Source organism: Hesperophylax consimilis, chromosome 9, assembly GCF_061612785.1.
Source record: "Hesperophylax consimilis isolate HC1 chromosome 9, BYU_Hcon_1.0, whole genome shotgun sequence".
In the NCBI taxonomy this organism is placed as follows: domain Eukaryota; kingdom Metazoa; phylum Arthropoda; class Insecta; order Trichoptera; family Limnephilidae; genus Hesperophylax; species Hesperophylax consimilis.
In genome coordinates, this window is record NC_142844.1 from 10,593,025 (window position 1) to 10,614,130 (window position 21,106).

The 21,106-nt window shown below is 32.2% G+C and overlaps 1 protein-coding gene across 2 annotated transcripts in view; it reads left to right on the forward strand.

Annotated features, from left to right (window-relative positions):
• Positions 1-7,051: 7,051 nt before the first annotated feature.
• Positions 7,052-21,106, forward strand: part of LOC149420894 (uncharacterized) — a 107,400-nt gene continuing 93,345 nt past the window's right edge. Inside the window, exons 1-2 of one of the 2 annotated variants that reach the window (XM_089635270.1) lie at positions 7,052-7,323; positions 9,708-10,097. In XM_089635270.1, the coding sequence (XP_089491396.1) occupies positions 10,037-10,097 (61 nt within the window). In that variant the 5' untranslated portion in view covers positions 7,052-7,323; positions 9,708-10,036. The remainder of the gene's footprint in view (positions 7,324-9,707; positions 10,098-21,106) is intronic. The other variant, XM_089635271.1, reaches the window with a different exon arrangement.

Here is a 21,106-nt window from a genome sequence, read left to right on the forward strand (position 1 = left end):
TTTCGGGCGTCTTGGACTTCTTCCACCATACACCACTGTATACCACAACGTTACTGTTACTACATTACATCGTATCTGATTCCGGTGCAGAAATATTGCAATAAATATTCCTCGGGGGTCCCCAACTTTTTCTATCATTAAAATACTTACTAAACACTGCTGGCATTAAGAAGTACAAACTTTGAGCTATATCGGACTACTAATCTTCGAGTTTTATATATTGAGATTAATATAATATATGTGACATTTCCAAAGTTGCACACATAAGGTGAGTAGATACCAGGGTAGAATGTACATCTTCTTTTTTTTGACATTAACTCCACACGGGAGGCTCTGAGGAAAATTATTTCCTTCAGGGCCTATGTCATCATTGATCTTGCACAGACATTTTAATCAGAAATTTTAAAGCTTCTTGGATCCGAACCCAAAAGCAGTGGATTCGAAATCTGTCATGAGAAAATTAATTTTATTTATTGCATAACTATGTGTTATTTTACACCAATATTTTAATATATTTTTAATGAATTTGCCCTATATGCAGAGTGGTAGATACTTTCGGTTACAAACGAAATGTTACTTGAGTTGTTACAAGTCAATTTTAGTGACCAGTTTTGAATAGCTAAGCACTCCAACCTTCATCTCACGTTTTTACTATCCCTCCATAGCGTCACAGCATCCCCCAGACTGAGTGTTGATGTCCCATAGTCGGATTGGCTTCAGGCAGTTGGGACGTTTTGTTAGGATCGGTTGGGTAATGTTTCGTTGGGAAAGTCTAGGCTAGGTAAGGTTGAAAGTAAGCAAAACAAATTTCTATCATAAATTATTCATAATTGGTATATCCCGTAGTTGTTATTTTACTCCAATTTTAGACGAAACACGAACGTCGAGGGTCCGACACTTCTTTACGACCAAAGTTATCAACAGCTTAGAATTTAGGGTCGTTATCTAATAAATCTAGTCGGGAAGTTTACCAACTGAAGGTATTATATGTACCGTCCTACGCATTATGGGCTTCTGCGTTTCTCTCCCAGACTTAGGCCTTACCACTTATTTGATTAAATGATTGATAATACGCTGACAAGTTTGCTGGTTGGGAGTAATTAAGCTAAGTTGGTCTTCCCCTGAACCCTACAATTGAACTGACCAAGTAATTATGTAATTAATCGGATGGAAATCAAATTTATCACTTTCTTAAAATATAAATACTTTAGGGGACGAAGTTGTATACAGAACGTTTTGTGGCACTGATGTTTTGTAATGTCGAACTCCACTATCTTAACTTTGCCAGTTCATCATAGAGTTATTATACCGACCCTGAGGAATGGCAGGGATACATATAACTGGCAGACAAGAGGATGTAGCAGGCTAAATGCGTAGAAATAAGATTCTTGAGGCGTATTAAAACTATATAACTGAAAAGTCGACGAAAGTTTAGAGATTATTTTATTATAATCGACCGCTTAGGTCACATCGTCTTGATTGTAATGGTCTCACTCTTTGTGATATCAGAATCGGCCGAAGTTCATTATTATTTTTTTAATTATACTATTGACTTTGTGCAAAAGAAATTATATTTTCCGAATCAATTTCATATGAATACATATATTTTTTTAATATTTCAGTAACTTTGTATTTATATTGATTGGAATATTTTACAGGATCTATGCAAAGTGTACAAAATGACATTCAATTGAATAGTTTTCCGTAATAAACCATAACTTCTGATCATTTAGTATTTTTTAAATCTTTTTCATGATTTTACAGAGGGACATTTAATATATGATACTTCAGTGCACTTATGCATCACAACATAATATATTATTCAGTACTTTTTAAATGGAGGGAGATATTGAATATTTTATTAAGGGGTCACAAATACACAAGTTCTATAATTATACCGTATTATTCATAGCTTGTGTCCTCAATAAATCATTATTACATATTGTATAAATGAAATGAAAATGATGCTGATTGTGATTAATCGAGTTCGTTAAAAAATTGTGTTTTATTACTGAGGTTTTATTAATAAAGACAGTTTTGAGAATATAGTATTTATATGTATCAAAGTGAGGTAACTTAATGGCTTTATTCAGATTGGAAGTTAAAAAGCCCTCGGCGTCTTTTTAAGAGGAATTTAAACCACTACAGACATCGGAATTGTTGTTATTATAACAATTTAAATAAACAAAAAAAATTTTTTTTTTACCAGTGGTGACACTTTTTAAACGCCCTTGTATTATTTATTATTTATGTGAACACCGCACAAGAATTCCAACTGTCTGGAGTTAGTGGAACTATAGCATACCCAACTGGGGTATATTGTGGTTCTGCACGGAGTTTTGAAGGAAAGGGTATAGTAAAAAGTATGGTTGGGAAGTACATACCTGGTTTTTTATCAAACATGACTTAAGTTTCGATTATGAATTATCTACCACCTTGAAAAAAGATGTCTGAAAGTGGCGTCTTGCAGATTGTCGGTCTTATATTTTAATGCGTAAATTTCAACTAAAGAGTAATTATTATTTACAAAATACCTACAAGTGTTACAGAAGAGTGAATTTGGCAAGGAATAGTGAAATGGGAAGGGAATAAAAATAAGAAAAGAATCGTTGGAATTTGCTAGGCTATTCGTATTCAGTTACCCAGTTTGACAAGACCCAATTTAAAATCCTGAACGGAGAATTACTCTGAACCAAGCACATTAATTGTAAATGCGAATAGTTCATACACGCCTCAGCACGGTTAAGCCACCCAGTGAGGCCAACATTACTAAATTGTACTAAGAAATGTAAGATATTGTGCCAAATAAAAATAATCCATTCTTGACTTGCATTTGTGAAAAGGGACCAGGCATCGATCCGAGGATCTTATCACTTTGCCACGGGGGCCGTCATGTGCGACGCGTTGTCATGTTGACACATACTTTTAATGACGCTCGGAGGAAAGTGTAGAAAAAGGTAATGACACTAATGACTAATGAGAAAAAAGTCAATCAAAACGACGATCACTTTGTCAATGTCATTGAACCAGGCAATTGTTTACTGAACGGGGAGTGGGCACGAGTAGATAGGGCTGAACACTAAACCGAGTGTATAAAAAGGACAACAATTTTTATAATTTGATTTTCTAGTTATCAAATATTTGATATAAGCACGATTAATTTATAGTTTTATAGTTTCCATCATCTCGTGACTACTGAATATAATTTATATATAATTTAAAAAAATATATACAGGTTTCGGTACCCGTTTTTGGAATCAAAAATCTTCGTATAAATTAGATTAATGTATACTCGTATTTTTAAGTACCCGGCGCACCGTACATTTTCCAAGATGTATAAATAATACATAATTTTGATGCAAATGCTGTGCAGCGGAACTAGTTGCCAACAAAAACAGTGAAAAAATGATTTAATGTCTTGATTTATTTTTGGTGTATTATGCCATGTTGCGCTACCTTCTTATTTTACATGGTTCCATGATAACTCAACACAGTGACAATTAACACACTTTTAAAGTTATATAAATTCATTAGAAACGATGAAAAAAAAATTTTTTTAACCTAACCTAACCTAACCTACTTAACCCAGTTAATAAAGTTTTTGTTTCGTCACTTTCCATGACCTTATATAACTTTTTAAAGATGTGATTTATCTGGTCTTCATTTTTCATACAACAAGGCATAAAACCCCAACACCTCAATACCAAAAATAAATCACGATAATGATTTTGGCCATAAATATCTAAATGATTTAGTTTTAAGGCGATGCCATACGTAGTAATGCAAAATCATGAGTTTTGGGTTTGTAAATTTGGTCGCCTAGAAATTTTTCAGATGCTTTAATTAAATACTGCGAGTAGAATACATCTTGGCCTTTGAAATAATCTAGTATTTTTTAGATACATTTTTTTATAAGCCCAGAATAAAATAGTGTAAAGGCCTATGAAAACTGATTAAAAGTTCAAAATCTCCTATTTACGAACCCATTTTCGGTTATGATTTTATTGTATAATGTGGCAAATAAAGTTATTTATTAAATATTTATGCCTGAACATCCACAAAATAAAATAAAAGGCACTTTTTGGCCATGTTTTTTTCTTGCATAAATCAAAACAGGCGGATGGTGTTAAGCGGGAATTTAAACCTTATTGCCATCTACGTAAGGGTTGTTATTGATAGCGTACAAAGAAAACATAAAAACTCCGACAGTAAATTCAAGCTTTGGACAAAGACACTACCAATAACATGCTATAAAAGCTTTCAACAGTGTAAAAATTGGAATTAAAATTGAGGAAAATAAAACAAATTCACACACAAAATTACAAAATGGATTAAAGAACAAAAAAGACAATATTACCAAAATGTCATAGCATAAAATAAAAATAAAACCTACACGTAACACACAAAACCAATATAAACACACATCACTCACAAACACAAGATTATATATTAAATGTATTATTTTATCTTATATTGTAGATTATATTTGGATTATATTTTCATATTATAAAATGAAGGCCTCAGCACGGGCAAGCCACCCAGTGAGGCCAACATTACTGGAAAACTTTGAAATGTAAAAAAATATCGTACCAAATAAAAAAAAATAAAAAAAATAGCAGCCCAATTTAAAATATTACACGACGTAGTGCATCGCCTTAAAGTTTATGGAGAAAGATTTTTTTATAATTTAAAATTTGAAAAGACGCGAAAATAAATGTTTTAAGATATTTTATCTGAAAACATTTTAAAAATCTAGAAACTAAAATATATGTGCCACTTTGTAGGTATGATAGATTAGAATCTTTCAAAATCTTTGTATTGCGTCATTTTATTACAGTACTTCTGAGTTTCGTAGTCAATTAGCCGTCAGCTAACTTAATGACTTAAAGCGAGTCGTAAAAAAATTAAAACGCAATGTTAATAAAAATCAATTTTCTTTGTTTTATCCAGAGCCATAATATGGTAATTACAATTAATACTCGGTCATAGCTACAATACGTCGCAGAGTTGACAGCAGTAGTTGCCGTGAAGTGAACCAATTTGGTGCACGCGCACCCTGCTTTAAATTTTGCATGCATAAATTACTTTAAACGGTTTAGCCGCGATCTACTGGGCCTACTTGGTAATAAAGCAAAAGCAATACTAATGGTGATCGACAGGGCTAACACCTTCGTGATACGGAACACTCGAACATACTCGCAAACAGCCAGTAATGTTGAATATTCAGGATCTTCTGCGACCGATGAGGATCCTGAATAAGGAAGCTGCAACACATTCCCGGAACAGACAGGTGAAAAAAAGAATTTTTAATTACAAAAGATGGTCTTAACAAATTTAAAAAAAATGAAGTGCTAGAAGTATAACGAATGATAGATTAATGTTATCGTGATTCATTTTTGGATTATTATGGCATGTTGCGCTTCTTTATATAACGTTTTGTACAGCGTTACAGTGTCTCATCATGAGGGCAGATGTTGATTGTGTATGAAGATGTGATTGTTACAAGTGTTAATCCTCTAGTGTGCTTTTCTGCGTTATGTTTTGATGTAGCCGTCTAATACTAGATATGAAGACCTATTAAGCGTAGTCTGTATCCATATGTATGGGGTTTTGTAAATTTTAATTACCTGAGTAATTAGGTGCGCTTGGTGCGTTTTGGGCCCTCCCAGCGCCTTAGGCACAAATGAAAGTATCGCCTTTCCAACACTTAGGATAATAAAATTTAAAAAATTAGCTTAGTTTAACATGCCACTGAAATGACAGTTCAAAAAAAGATTGATAATTTAGTAAAATCCATACACAACCCATACGAACACCTTTGGCCTATCACAAAAAAATTATCATTAAAGAAAAGCCTATTTTGTCGTCAATGTCAACCCTATTTGACGGCCAAAGATCTCCGATAAAGTACGAAATACAGGGTGTTCACTCAGTCTGCGATAGTTTCAATTTTTGTTGTAATTATCTTGAGGGAGGTCTTTCCGTCCGTGGTTGGTCTTATAAAGGGTGCGCGCGCAACGAATCGGCCGGTATTCCGGTCTCTACGTGAATGTAGTGGCAGCTCATGAGCTACAATTAGAGGCTCCATTAGAACACGGTAAGCGGTGCGCGTAGACCGAATTCAGTAGTTTTAGTTAAAGCGTTGGGAGGGTTGGAGGTCAGTTGGAGGTAAAAAAATGGAACCAATTTTTTTCCTTTCATGTCTCATCTAATTATAATACATCAATGTGTTAGGTACACATTTATCATGTAAAACATTTTATTTATTTATTGTTTCTTTACATTTTATTTTTTTACTTTAGAATTTTTAACCTCACTAGGACAAGTCTGTGTTAAAGGCTTATGGGATTGCTTTGAAGGCTTTTGGGATTCCCCGGAATTCTAACATATCATGTTATTTTAGCATATTTTGCGAAATTTCATGATTTCTCGTTAAATAATAAGGGTATTAATCAACATAAAATTATCTTCTTCGACGATTTGAATTCTTTTCTTGGTGTTTAGGTCACTGACCAACCGATTTTAATTATTTGGGGGGCTGTTAAAAGTTAAAAAATTATCATGTAATAAAATACTCAGTAATAATAATTCCCACACCAAAAAATAAATAATGTAGTAAAATAAAAAAAACTAATAAATAAATCCAAATAATTTATTGGATTGAAAGAAAACTGGGGTTTTATTAACCCAAAAAAAATTTCATGCTTTTTTTCATGCTCAGAAATCTACATAAAGTTAATATATGCTTTGTCATGACGCTAAACTAATACCATTGGGATTAAAGGGTGGGAGATATGGGCACACTGAAAATTTATACAAATCGTCAAAATTGTAATAGTATGATTCATGCTAAAAGTTTAATGCTGTACAAAAAAACACGTCATTCGCATAAATAACGTATAAGACGCCATTCGTTTTCTGCAAGTCCTTGTAAGATACCGATCAAATAAAATAAATTCGGTTTAGGGGAAGAATTCACGCGGAGAACGGAATCCACCGGGCCCACACAAATAGCCCCGAGTATTCAGTAACTCGCGAACCGCCTGTCGAGACAGGCGTTCGTTGCGTGCTACGCTTACTGAAAATATGACTCGTATTACGAACTCTGTGAATATGTAATCACAAGTGACTGAATATAATAGTGAGAGACAAGTGAAGAGAAGACAATCAATTACTGTCGATTGTGATTTATGAACCAATAATTTGTTAAAATGTTTATAGATGAAAGTTTTTTTTATTATTGACATTTTTTCTATGATGTACAATATAATAACAATATTACTGATAACATAATGTGGTAGTGCTATTGGTCATTGTATTATGGTAAATAATATTATAATATTTGATATGCGAATTACCTATGTACTTATTTTTATTTCTTATGGAAAAATTGTATTGCTTGTATTTTTAGATGATTAAGGTTTTTTATAATTTATTGAAAGTCCCGATCTATTTTAATGTATTTGGATATGAAGCGATATTTCCGTTTTATGAATCAAAATAAAAAGTAAATATTACCAGAGACGTCGGTTTCGAACCAGAATCATATTACCCACATAATTCAAAGTCAAATACACACACTAATCAAATGCATACACTATTGACACACAGAAGTCACTTTATTTGTATATTGCTTTTATTATTATTATAAACTTTGTACAAAAATATTTTTTTCTTATTTTTGCAATAAAATAACTGAAAATATCTATTCTTGCCAAAGCGCGTAATAAAAAAAAACTTATGTGCATTTAAGCAAGAATGTTGGAAATTTGTTATAACCCTAATAATTTTAACATTTCATATTTAAATTAATTCCTTAATCAACCTCATTAATTGCATATTTATAGTTTCAAGAATCAGAAATTGGACAAATATCATTGGTTCGAGATTAAAATAAGAAAAACACGTAAAAATAAGAACATTCGTCTCTCAGGCGCCATAATTTAACTTCGTTTCCACCATTTTCTAAATTAATATTACAATTCTGCTGGCCAGATCTGATAGACAGTGTAATGTGCTTCAAATGTCACCACATAATAATTTATTCATTTTCAACAAATAGCATTGCTAACTATCCAGCCAAGCGTGATGTTTTAAAAGCATTGGTCAAGAGTACTTGTATTGTAAACTACTTTTGATCGCCTTTTTCCGGGTTTTTTCACATGGGACAGAATTTGATGATATCAAAATATCCAATTTCATTCACGAATATTTTTTACTTTTTATTGTTAAAAATAACAGCTGTTATGACATCTTTGCAGTATATTGTAGCATATCTTTTACCATAAGAGAGCTTTAGTTAGGGTATAATATATTACGTAATTTTATATCATTGGTGCAAACGTATAATCATGTTCGATTCCTCAATTTGATTAAACATCAATATCTGACATTGCTAGATAGGATAAATCATATTGATTTGTACAAATAAAATCGAAAGCGTGGATATCGCCGTGCTCCGAATATCGAAATCGATACGGGAAGGTTAACATAATTTAGTTTTAATGATATTTAATTACTAGCTGGCTTCATCTTCTCTTTTACAGAAATTATATTTTTTTTGGAACTAATTTAGCCATTTTGCATTTTTTTCATATTTTCAGTAGGCACACAAATATTTTGAAGCCTAATTGCTCATGAGGGAATTAACATGACGTCATGAGCTCATCTTTAGAGTTATAGCTTCTTTAAATATCGAAGGTTTTAGTTTAGTATTCAAATTTATGATTACTTTACAGCGTTTTCAAAGCTCATTAAATATATATATATACATAAAGAGCCGTTCGTTTTCAGAAGCTACACTCCGAAACTAGTGTTGTCAAAAAATAGGCTAGACTTGATTTAATAGATAATGTTCACAATGTTCCAAAATAACGATAGGTAATTCATAATTTTTTTGCAGCCTGAATTTCGGAGTCATTAAAATGATGTTTTTATCTTTTACCGGATAGCAACATTATGAAATTGCATGCAAATAATTTCCACAAGGCTGCGTAATTCTAATGTAAAAAATAATTGAAATTATTATTATTTGGCTGGTACCTTCGTAATGCATTCATTAGATTATATCAATCTAATTACCATTCATTAGGTGTGGACCTAGGGGAACAACGTTGTAATTTATTATGATGAAATGAGATACCAATCGAGAAAACAAATTAAAAATTATACGTATTTTGTATTCCCCTACATTTCCAGCGTTGAGATTATACATAACATAGATATACAATAATTTTTATCTTTACTTTTCAAATTTGAAAAGAGAGTAACTAATTTTTATTTAGGTAAGAAGAAGATATTTTACTAAAGTCATCTAATGAATCTAATGCCTCTATCCAAAATAGAAGTAATCTGCCAACTAAATATTTAGTTGGCAGATTAATTCTATTTTGTTTTCTCGATTGGTATCTCATTTCAACATAACAAAATTTATTTGGCAGATTAAAATAGAAGTAATCTGCCAACTAAATATTTTGTTGGCAGATTAATTCTATTTTGTTTTCTCGATTGGTATCTCATTTCAACATAACAAAATTTAGTTGGCAGATTAAAATATAAGTAATCTGCCAACTAAATATTTGTGTATGGTAATTCTAAATAATTCTAATAAATTTGAAATAATACACTACTAAATTAGGATTTCTATTTAAAACAATTTCTTTGAACGTTATTTACTGTATTTTAAAACATTATTGTTTCTTTTTCAGAAGTGAAAAAAGTACACCCCTGGACTTTTAATGACGTTGTGATTTGGTTTACTTCAGAAACACTTTATTTTTGTGTTTTAAATTTATTTTGCATATTTTTGAGAAAGAAACAATTTTCATGTAATATGTGAAATGTCAGTACAGAGGACGTACACAGTGACATCGAGACTTTACAGAGATATGTATGTTGTTGAAATGGATGAAATATTCGGGCTGCTTAAGAGTATAAACATCCAGTGAACCTGTGCTCCATTGTTTTACATAAATAAAATGCGGCTTCGGGAAGAAAAGGGGAAATAAAGGACTGATTAAATATTTCTCAAAGGAACATGATGGAAGTGATTCGTTTAGTACTCTACCTTCTGGTTTATACAGTCTTCGTATTTAATGGTAAGTCTATACTTTTAACTATACAAACATCATTTACTTTACTCTTCTTGTGAATAGCTTGCAAATCTTTTTCATGTAAGTATATTTGCATGTAAAGTCGTGCGTGATGCTGTCATCTCATCTTCCGACTGATAATATTGTTTTGGCGACATCCGATAACGTGAACTCGAAGAAGGTGTAAACGATCCGCTTGTCATCTATTCTTATTGCCTGGAAGTATCACATCATAACGCACAACCTTATTGAAACCCTATTTTTTTAAATGTTTTCTTCTTGATACATCAGAAGCTGGTCAATATTAAAACAAAATGTACGCAATAGATTATTTATTGTCTGTGTGTTGTTCGTAATTAATTTGAAAAATAATGGGGTGTTTTCACAAATTATGAATACCGTAAAAAATGTGTGAAAGATTTAAAAAATATTTTTTATGATTCCGATTATTGTTCTAAAATGTCTAATTATGTAATAATTGATTTTAAAACCGATCCAAAATGGATCCAACTGGCTACAAAATCATTATTACGTGGAAAACGCCAATAGCTCATTAAGACGGCTGGCACCAAAGTTGCCCGGCATGACGTCAACGCCGCCATGTTCACCAGCATAGTTTTCAAATGGCACATTTTAAATCGTTGTAGAAAGTTTATTCGTCAACATAAAAAACCTTATTATGTGAGTGAGAACCAGACTTGTCTAACCCACGAAATCTTAATTATACATGTCCTTGCCAATAAATACTCAGTTTTTGTCAGCGCCTAACGTGAGATTCACTAAAAAAAATCTTATAATATTGCCATCTAAAGTAATTTCTTGATTTCGGATAAAATTAGTACCTATTTAATATCTATGTGATTTTATCAAAGCATTTTTTGTTGATTAGTTTCTCTCCACCACAATTATTCAGTTAATATTGCTAAGAATGACTACGTTATTATCAAGAAAATCTAACATCATATGTAGAGCTTTCATCTGTGATTTGAATAAATTCAGCTGATTTCTTAAAAGATGTCTTAATACAGAAATTAGTAAACCGCTAATTAGTAAAACAAGGCTAAACTAATTGTTCTAGGAAATATGATTAGTTTCTTATTTGAAAAACACATAAAACTTAATGTAAACTAAAACATTCTTAAGAATATTTTCTTTCATATTCCTTGGGCTCAGGGATGAAAAAATATTTAACGAGCCCAAACAAGATTGCGTTAACACAAATTGAAAGTATTTCCACGTAAAACGGTATCCCAAGTATTTTATGACTCCTGACCTGACGTTTCAAAGGAATAATAATAATTACACCTTGATCGTCGTTAAATTTCCGCGAAGGGTAGACAAAAAATTAAACTGTTTTTTTGATATTTGACAGCCCGTAAACGTTAGGAAATAATAAAACTTTATGTAATGTTATAAAGTAACCCTTTACGGCTGATCCTGATCAATATTCCGCTATATGAAGTTTTATTACTTATGCGTAATAAAAAGATTTTGCATAGTGTTCGCAGGGTTAAGAAGATCAATAATATTTCTCCAAAGTATCCTTTAACGCCAATAGTCCTCGTTTGATCCCATTTTATCGGCTTTGTTAAAACGAGCGAGGGCCTTTGAATGGAAAAGAATTATTCAATCTGAAGTGAATGATTTACCAATATGTGAATAATTTGAACGAATAGGTTATACTATTTCCTAGTCTCCTGGAGATATGAGTGGAGGTAGTACGATCACTACGTGGAAATCTTGTATTATGACTCCGTTATCCTTTACGCCAGCGATCGGCGCGACGACCTGGTTTTTCAGAGTTTCGTAACCACCTCGTGCCTGCTGGCTATTTTATATGTAGGGATTAAAATTTCTAACGAAGTCAGAAACTAATTGGTCGTGAAACTAACGTCATAAATAAATACACGATATTTTTAAAGTAAAATCTTCCCTACATTAAAAATAGTAACTGAATGCGCCTTCGTACATAATATCATTTTTTTTAATTTTATTCAGGTTGTATTTTTAAGACATAAAAAATAATATCTCAGTGGCTGTAAGGCTTGTAACCATTCTTTATAGAATAAACGTTGGAATTTTAGTCCCAGGGTCACAGATGAAACTTTTAGGTCAGGTAATAATTTTAAAAAATAAGAAAGATTTTTCTTTCTTCATAATGCAAGTACATACTTAGTAAGTATTGTTGGCTGAAATTCAAATTTTATCTGATAGTATCGTTCCTTATAAAATGGACTTCCAAAACAATGACTGTCCCCACAAAAAGAAAGCCGAGTGCTTCTTTCATCCCTAATTTATCGAAAAAGTTGTCTTCGGATATTAAAACGTCTCGAGAATTGAACCTTTTTGTTTTTTCGCTGTCATTGAAAAGAACGAAAAAGGTAAGGACGAACTGGATATAAAAAAGGAGAAACCTTTAATGGAAAACGCGGTAACAGCTTATTGATTCATCTCATTTCAAGAAAGCCTTTTGTTAGGATTCTCAGAAGCTTCCGGAGTAAAAATCTTCTTTGTCTTTCGAATAATAACTGATTTACTTATTAATTTCCTAATTATTTTCAATCATAATATTATTGCGATAAGTTTGGACTTAATAACTAAGGCAGCGTTAAAACCTTTACCTAACCTGTAAATGGGCACCTGCGCGGAAGATTATTTATGTTTCGTAATTGGACAAGGAAGCATGACGTCTGAATAGCCATAAAGATAAGAATGCACCTAAAAGCAGGTGAAAGACCCAAGATATCGTAAACGAACGAACATGTGCAAAACTTAATAAATGTGTTAAAAGTTAATCGATTAGCAGTCGGTCGATTGTTGGAAGGTGTACATGAGTTGATAAAAACATTTGTACAACAGCAAATTTATCTGCAGACATTAAGTACTAAATATTTAAAGCAATTCTTGAGTACAGATTGGGAAACATAGCTACACCAAGCAATAACTCAGACAACCACGAGAATGAACAAATTCTGTTTTTGTAAGCAATAAAATAAACGCTAAACATATTGGGCATTCAGGCACGACAAGTATCTAGTGAGAAGTTAGGCTAATGGTAAGTTGAACCAGGAGATATCGTACCAAGCCGCCCACAAGTAAAGAATGGAGCGTTTAATTAAATGCAAATATATTTTACAGTTAACCTAAGTGCGGTTTCATTATTTAACTACAGCAGCAACTCCTCAGCGCGGGTTGCTAAACTTTATATATTAGCTTTCGTAACTACTGACCATTATTATAATAAACTCACGATGCTTGGGTGGGACCCAGACGCGATGAAAACTCAGCCCCTGGCTGGTCACACATCAGTCACTAACGTTTACCGGTGGTCACTTCAAGAAATGTTAATAAACCTGGTCCCTCTTTAGCACTCTAGCCGATAGGCCACAGAGATCCTCCAATAGATAATAACGCATTAGTCGTTTTCACTTTTCCAATATAATATTAAATTTGTGTATTTAAAATTAAAAACAGCTTTGAAAGAAACATAAATAGAAAATAGTAGACCACCCAAATCCCAGTTGACATTAAGCACACGCTTCTGAACGTCATCTGCAACCAAAGCTCCCCCTATTAATCTCGCATTCCTCGGATGAAGAGAAAGCGTAATTATTATTACTACATCTACTCTGTTAGCCAGTCGTAAAAGTTTAATTATTTATAGTTGGAATAAAAGTTTTATTAACACTCCTTAGCCTTCTGATTGATCGTAATATAAACAGTTTTCTCTTTGTGCGGCCTGTTTCGCGATGGAGGGAATATAAATCTTATTAAAAATGTAGCACTTTGTTCGTTCTTTGAGATGTTTTTAAACAAAAGTTTTGACCGAAGCAACCGCGAAGCTTTCAAAATTAACTTGATTGACTCAACTATCGTTTAGGGATGTGATAAATAATCGTTTGCGGTAACAAAAGCATGAAGGTACCTACCACAAATAAGTGAGCTAAAATATTGGAGCAGCATAATATTCGGAGGGTTAAACTTTTTCATTCATATTTCGTTATAAATGTTTTCGTGTTCATTTTAGTTATAGGAGCATAAAAAACTTTTTCACATAAATTCACCACTTTTGTTCATCTTCAAAATCCAATAGGTACTTTCGTATTTCAAAATATTCAAATGTATTCTCATTTTGTTTTAAATGAAAAATATATTCGCGGTAAACTTATTACTTTTACACCTTCAGCAGAATTTCTCCGTGAAATATTTTCCCCGAACTAAGTAGGTAGGTATATTAAAAAGTTATTCCGAATATTGCTGGGCGATTTTACCTCATTTTTCCACTCCAAGTAAAACCAAAGGATTCGCTGACGCTTGGTATTTCAGTAAATGTGATTATCATTGCGAAAAATTTTTCGATTTCTGCAAACTTCCAGTTCTGATACTAAATTTCCTTAAAAAGTAATACATAAAAAATTACGAGATTCAAATCTTTTTCAAATTCTCAAGGGAGATTATGTCAGTTAAAAAGTGCTTTAGTTAGAAAATACAGATTTTATTAATGATATCCGTGTTGCTATTTATTTTCATTTGCTTTACCGCAAAGGGAAAAATAATCTGGCACCCATTACAAAATTTATTTTTTAATAATGTATGTTGTTTCATTTTTATTTAATGAGACATTATAACTTTGTTCATCTAAGTACATAACTTTTATAAAATATAGCTAACTTATTTTGGCTTTACCGATCCTTCATCATGACAGATATTAAATAAATTATATTTGTATAAGTCAAATTACGTTAACTAAGCAACCAAAGCCGGTTGGCATATTGTTCATTTAAATTTGAATACTTGCGTAACATTATGCAAGTACTAAAATTTAAATTAACAATACGCCAACCGGCTTCGGTTGCGCAGTCAAATTACGTTAACTGCGCAACCGAAGCCGGTTGGCGTATTGTTCATTTAAATGTTAGTACTTGCATAATGTTACGGTGTTTTAGTAGAAATATTCTTCCTCTGGTGCCCTTTCCTATCGGGGTTGGCTATCGACAGGGCTGTGGAACTGCACTCGTAACAATCAACCTCAAAGTGCGGCGTGCACAGAATATTATTGCATATAATAATATAATATCAGCCCTAATGATAGATTCTTTATAGCAGTTGGCTAAAGAACGAAAAGATGTATGGCATAATAATAATAAAATTAATCTCATTAATGCTTGGCCATGAAAATCTCAATTAAAATATTAATAACATCGTATTATTCTGTGAGAAATAATACGTTTACAACGAAACTGATGATTTTTGTAATTAAAAAAATAACATTTCTCGTTTTATTTTATGAGTTTATAAGTTTTCGTAACTCGTTAAAGTCGCCTTTTTACATTCCACATCAAGTTGCGGAGTGAAGTTGACCTAATTTCCAGAATTTAAATATTTTATTAGTCAGGAAACAACAGGATTTATTATTTCTACCGGCAACTCCCTTCGTAGAATTAGTGCTGTCAATGAGTCATATTTTCGTTTAATACTTCTGTTGCATGCGGTGGTAGCCACAAACACGATGCTTATATTGTTCCATGAAAACGCTACTACTTTGTTTAAAAATATAACACATTTAGTGAACTAGGTTAAAGCTTTAAGGCTTTACTATAAAAACTTCTTCTTACATAGATATTTTTTCAGGGAATCATAATCGTATGAAAAGTACGAAAAATTGCGCGTTTTTTCCACTAATTCTAATTTTAATTTAACAATTCAAAAAACGTAAGCGTTTTTTTATGGAATTAACTCTCTTAACTACTCTTATAAATAATGTGGAAACATCTCCTTTCGGAAAAATTCAGTAATTTCTGAACAGCGGGTACACGTCATTTAAAAATTCTGGTCTTAGACCAAACTGCGTTATACTTTTACATTGAAGAAGAAGATAATACAAACAATTCCAATTAATGAAACATAACAAGTAACAGAAAAATAGATAAAAAAGATCTCAACTGGAAATCGAATCCAGGATTTCTGCCTTACCGGGACAACGTCTTTATCCTCTTGACCATTGTTAATTTAATAGTATCTTGACTCTAATAATTCACCGAAGCCTACAATACATGTATTTTTTTCTATGAACCTCTCAATAACAAGGCAAGTGTACCTACCTACTGTTTACAAATTTTTAATCTTATATTGCATATTGCACCATCAAAAAAAAACATAGCCATGAAGTCTATCATTGTGGTTTTCATTACTAATCTGTAAATAGTATAAAACAAAGTCACTATCCGTGTCTGTCTGTTTGTGAGCTTAGTTCTTCTAAACTACGTAAAGGATTTTGATAGCGTTTTCACTATCATTAAGAAAATTTTTTCCACTTATAGAAAGTAGAGAAAAGTCAATGTTTTGTAATCAAGAAGTGAAAAAAAATATTTTCGGCCGCTTACATTGCTAACGCTGGATAAACCTGTGATCTGTATCTACATCAATATAATGTACTACGGAGTTGTATATCTTGAAAAAACCTACAGAAAAATCCGCAATGGTATATGTTTATTTCCTAATAACCCCCCCCCCCCGCAGCAACTCCGTGTACACGTCAGTTGGTAGAAAATAAATATGTACAACGAAAATGAATATTTAAAACTTTTCTGACAAAATTGTCCACAATATCGTACAAGGTTTTTGTATTGTTGTATCTAAAACTGTGTAAAAAAATGCCGTTTGCGATATACAATACGGAAACGGAAAAGAATAGAAATCTTAGACATGTTATTCAATAATATACAATATTTTGAGCACATATTCAAGTAATATGTTTCTCAATCTATGAGTACCAACATATTATTAAATTCATTATTTAATATTAGGAAATGTTTGCTAAGCATTTCAATACAGTCCTTATATCACGGTAAATGATATAATAACAAAAAATAAATTGATTTGTTTAATAACCACGTAATAATAAGTATTGTTGCAATGCAATTGCAACATATACACGCAACACAAAAAAAATATATAAAACACGCAACACGCACAAACACATATATCATTATAAATGCCGATTTACATTCTCCTTTGATATTTTTCTTTTAGTGTTATAATTATATTTTAATTTTTAATCTTAATTTTTTATTTTAAATTTATCTTTATTTTAATGTTGTTTTTCTTTTATTTTCTTTTAATTGTATAAATTCTTAAATTATAAAATGGGGGCCTCAGCACGGGTAAACAACCCAGTGAGGCCAACATTACTAAATTGAAATATGAAATATTGTAAAAAAAATGTATCAACAATAAAAATAAAAAAAAATAAAAAAAATGCGGTCAAGAGTATTATTGATTTTCCTTAACCTCATAGCCGACCCTTGACTGAAAAATACTTAACGATTACGAGGCTTAGATAATCACGGCGATAACGTCACTCACTATATTTGTATAATAAAAGGTGACAGTTTGTCACAAGACTGATTCTATCGAACCTTCCGTGTCTGCAGAGCTTAGGGAAGGGAGATTTTAACACTAAACACCGTAGGAAAAGCTTTGTGGAGGTTCTGAGAAATAATAACAATAACACACTTTATACCATGGAATACTAGTAGTCCAGTAACCTTGTCGCCTGAAAGAGGGGGTACCTTGGGTCAGATCTGCTACTTCTGATTTCTGATTTGCTGAGTTGTTTATGATATTGGTTCAATGAATAATCCAAGTTTACGACCTCGAGCGTCAAAAGCAACATTGTCAAAAATCAAAAAACCACAATATTTTCTACCTTTCTTCAGTTTTTGGTGACTTCGACCCTGGAGGTCTATTTTTCGACTTTAAACAATTTTTAAAGTTTTCAAAGTGGACTAAATTTGCTAAAACTTGAGCCTAAAATAGTCTCTGTAGTTTACAAAATATAGCTTTTCAAAATTTATCAAATTTTTAAACTCGGAAATTTATTGATATTTATTTTTTTTTTTTTTTTTTTATTTTAGCGACTATATAAAATAATTGTTACATACAAAATATAATGGTGAAATTAAGTATAAAATATTGTATTTCTTAGTCCTCCTCACTAGGGAGTCCTGTGCCGAGGCGGACTAAAGTTATTTAAATATGGTTTATTTGTCTTCTATGTCGTTTTTAGTGTCTTCTATGTCGTTTTTAGTGTCTTCTATATCGTTTTTAGTGTTTTCATTAGGGTTTTTTCATTGACCTCTTTCAGCCATATTTTTATTAATGATTTGTATTCATTAGGATTTTTTATTAGTTTTATGTCTTGGGGAAGGATGTTCAGAATAGAATAGAAGAATAGCCAGACATTTCCCCATATTAGTCTTCCCCATCTTCCTTCCCTCCCCACTACCTTCAGCCTCACAACATACCCCAATTGGTGAAGCCACAGTATCACTGGTTCTAAAAGGTTGGAAGCAGACTCTTGTGCGGTATTCACAAAAATATACGTAAAGTATTATGTAAATTATAATTTTTATTAAATTACGACTAATTATTGTAATCACAAGGCCCAAATCTTAACAAAAATAAAAACGCTTTCCGCGTAATATTCAGTGCTATCAGTGTAATGAGTTACTATTTCAATATGAAGGTTCATAACATATTTTGACAAAATGTCCTCGCATACGAAATAAATGAAAATAAGAAAGTGAGAAAGGCTTACATATGAATGTATTCACAAGAAACATCGGTTCACAAAGAGATCGGTACAAAATCGTGTAAGAATATCTAATGCTGTCAGTGCTTTTCACATCATTAAAGTAATACCGGCGTAAACGGTTTATCTGCCCTTCCAACGTAAAGTGTGATAGTAATATAATTAATAGAAATTTTGGTATGTACACAGTGGCAGAGTTGATGCGGCTTTGTTGACTATCACAGGGATTAAAACTTTACTCTTAAATAATAAATTATTAAGTAAGATATATCGTGGCTTCTTGGTAGTAGAAAGGAGGCCATGAAATACGTGTCTTAATAGCTAACTTTATTTTATTTGTAATGTTAATTGCGAAGTTTGTTTTATTCCCGTTAAACGTAATTACATCTTGAATCTTTACTAATACGTGTTAAATACAGTTTAATATTACCAAACTTTCCTTAGGCGCCATTTATAATTAGTTCCTCACGTTCTTGTATTGGTTTCTTCTACTTATAATATCAAATACATCACCTAACCTGCCCCACAGTTTTACTGTGAAATAATTTGAAAATCATTTTCTGACTTATTCATTCTGACCACCAAACTGTTTTATAATTTAAAATATAAATAATTCATATAGGTAAGACATAAGTGAGGGTTATATCATAGGTATACACTTTACTTTTAAATGCGTTGTACATGTAACATGTAAGACCTAAAAGTGATAAACTTTACTTATAAATGAATATTAAAAAATCAACGTTGAATCGGCGTATAAGAATCTTATTACTAAGACTGGCGTATATATTGTTAGTTTTGTCTATAAATTCATTAACCCTCCGATGGGCAATCTACTTTTTCCCCTTTGAATGTCGCCTGGCCAGGCCATATACGACGTGTTATCACACTAGTTACAAATAAAGGCGGGTGTGCAAATAGTGCGCATGAACGTATCAATATGTTGTATATAAATGTATTTATATGACGACGGGACAAATACCCAGTTGGCGCGTACAGTACAAACGATGGCAAGTCCCGTTTCCGTCAAAATTCTGGCCAAATCGAGTGAATAAAAAAGTAATAGCACTATGTTGCTCGGCCGGTAAAGCCACCACTCGTGCATTTTTATTCACTTCACAATAGCATCATTTGACGCAGCTCGCCGAGTTATATAGTATATTGACACCGCTTGCCAAAAAAACATCGGAAGAAAGAAAATTTCTTTTGAAAATCAAACTGGCCTGGTTAGGCCACATTGCCCATCGAGGGTTAATCATGTGTTTTGTGTTAACAATAAATAAATAAATGTTTTTGTGAGGTAAGTTAAAACTTCTTGCATCTGTTTAAAAAAAAGATTGAAATTATGAAAAAGAATTATTTCGTCATTACCATATTAATATTTTTGTACACAAATCATTTATAACATCCTAGGCCTACGGCGGATAAAGTGCCAACTCCAGGCGATAAAAGCTTATTCAAGCACGTTGTAAGCTCATTTATTCCAGATTATAACGTTGCTTTACTTCCACGCCAATAATGCTGTCAAGTTGAAGATTATGTCCGTATTCACACGTCTTTACATGACGACGCAACTGACACGAACTGGTATTATTATCGAAACCAGTAACTTTTCTGATTTATAATGAAACGTTGAATTGTAAATTTCATAAGATTAAAGATCAAAACTGCTTATTTAGTTTATGAAACAAAACCTTCTAAAAGGTGATCTTTTACATAAAACTAATAATGTAGGGTGTTCCGTCACGCCGATTTGCTTTTAACAGGCCGTGTGCTGACGAATAGTTTGGTCAGAATTTGAACTGTACAATTTGAATTCACACACTTCAACTATAATCACGGAGTGCCGTGAACCGTACAATCGCATCGAAACGTTCGTCTTGTCAAAACCAATGTGTGTACTCTCGCCGGTTATTTATCGGAATAATCCCTTAAACGTATTTTATCGCAACTATCGCAATCCAATTCAACATAACGAGTGCTACCGTACAAAGATCACCGTTCCAGTGCTGACAGATGATTCTCGAGATGCAGATTTCGTTCGCCACCCGGTAAGCTGACTGTGAATTAACCTTAAAAATTGTGTTATCGCATTCGCCTGTCATAAGCCATAGGCTTTATCCATACTTTATCTGTGTGGAATACCCCTTCAAAATACGGCTATCCCAACCCTTGTTCGTTCCTCGAACATTTATAAAAAAGAAAAGTAATTTAGAGCAATTGAGTTTTTGAAAAATTTTTGATGCTTCCGAAAATCAGAAAAGACACCAATCTTAAAATAAAAAGTTTTTATAGCGTTAATTTCGTTTTTACGTAAAACACGAAATAGAATCTTAAAGTTCCGTAAAGTAGTTTATAAATCATTTAGGCAAAACTCTTTGTCTCTATCTAAATATTGTTTAAATATAGGTTATCGATTTGC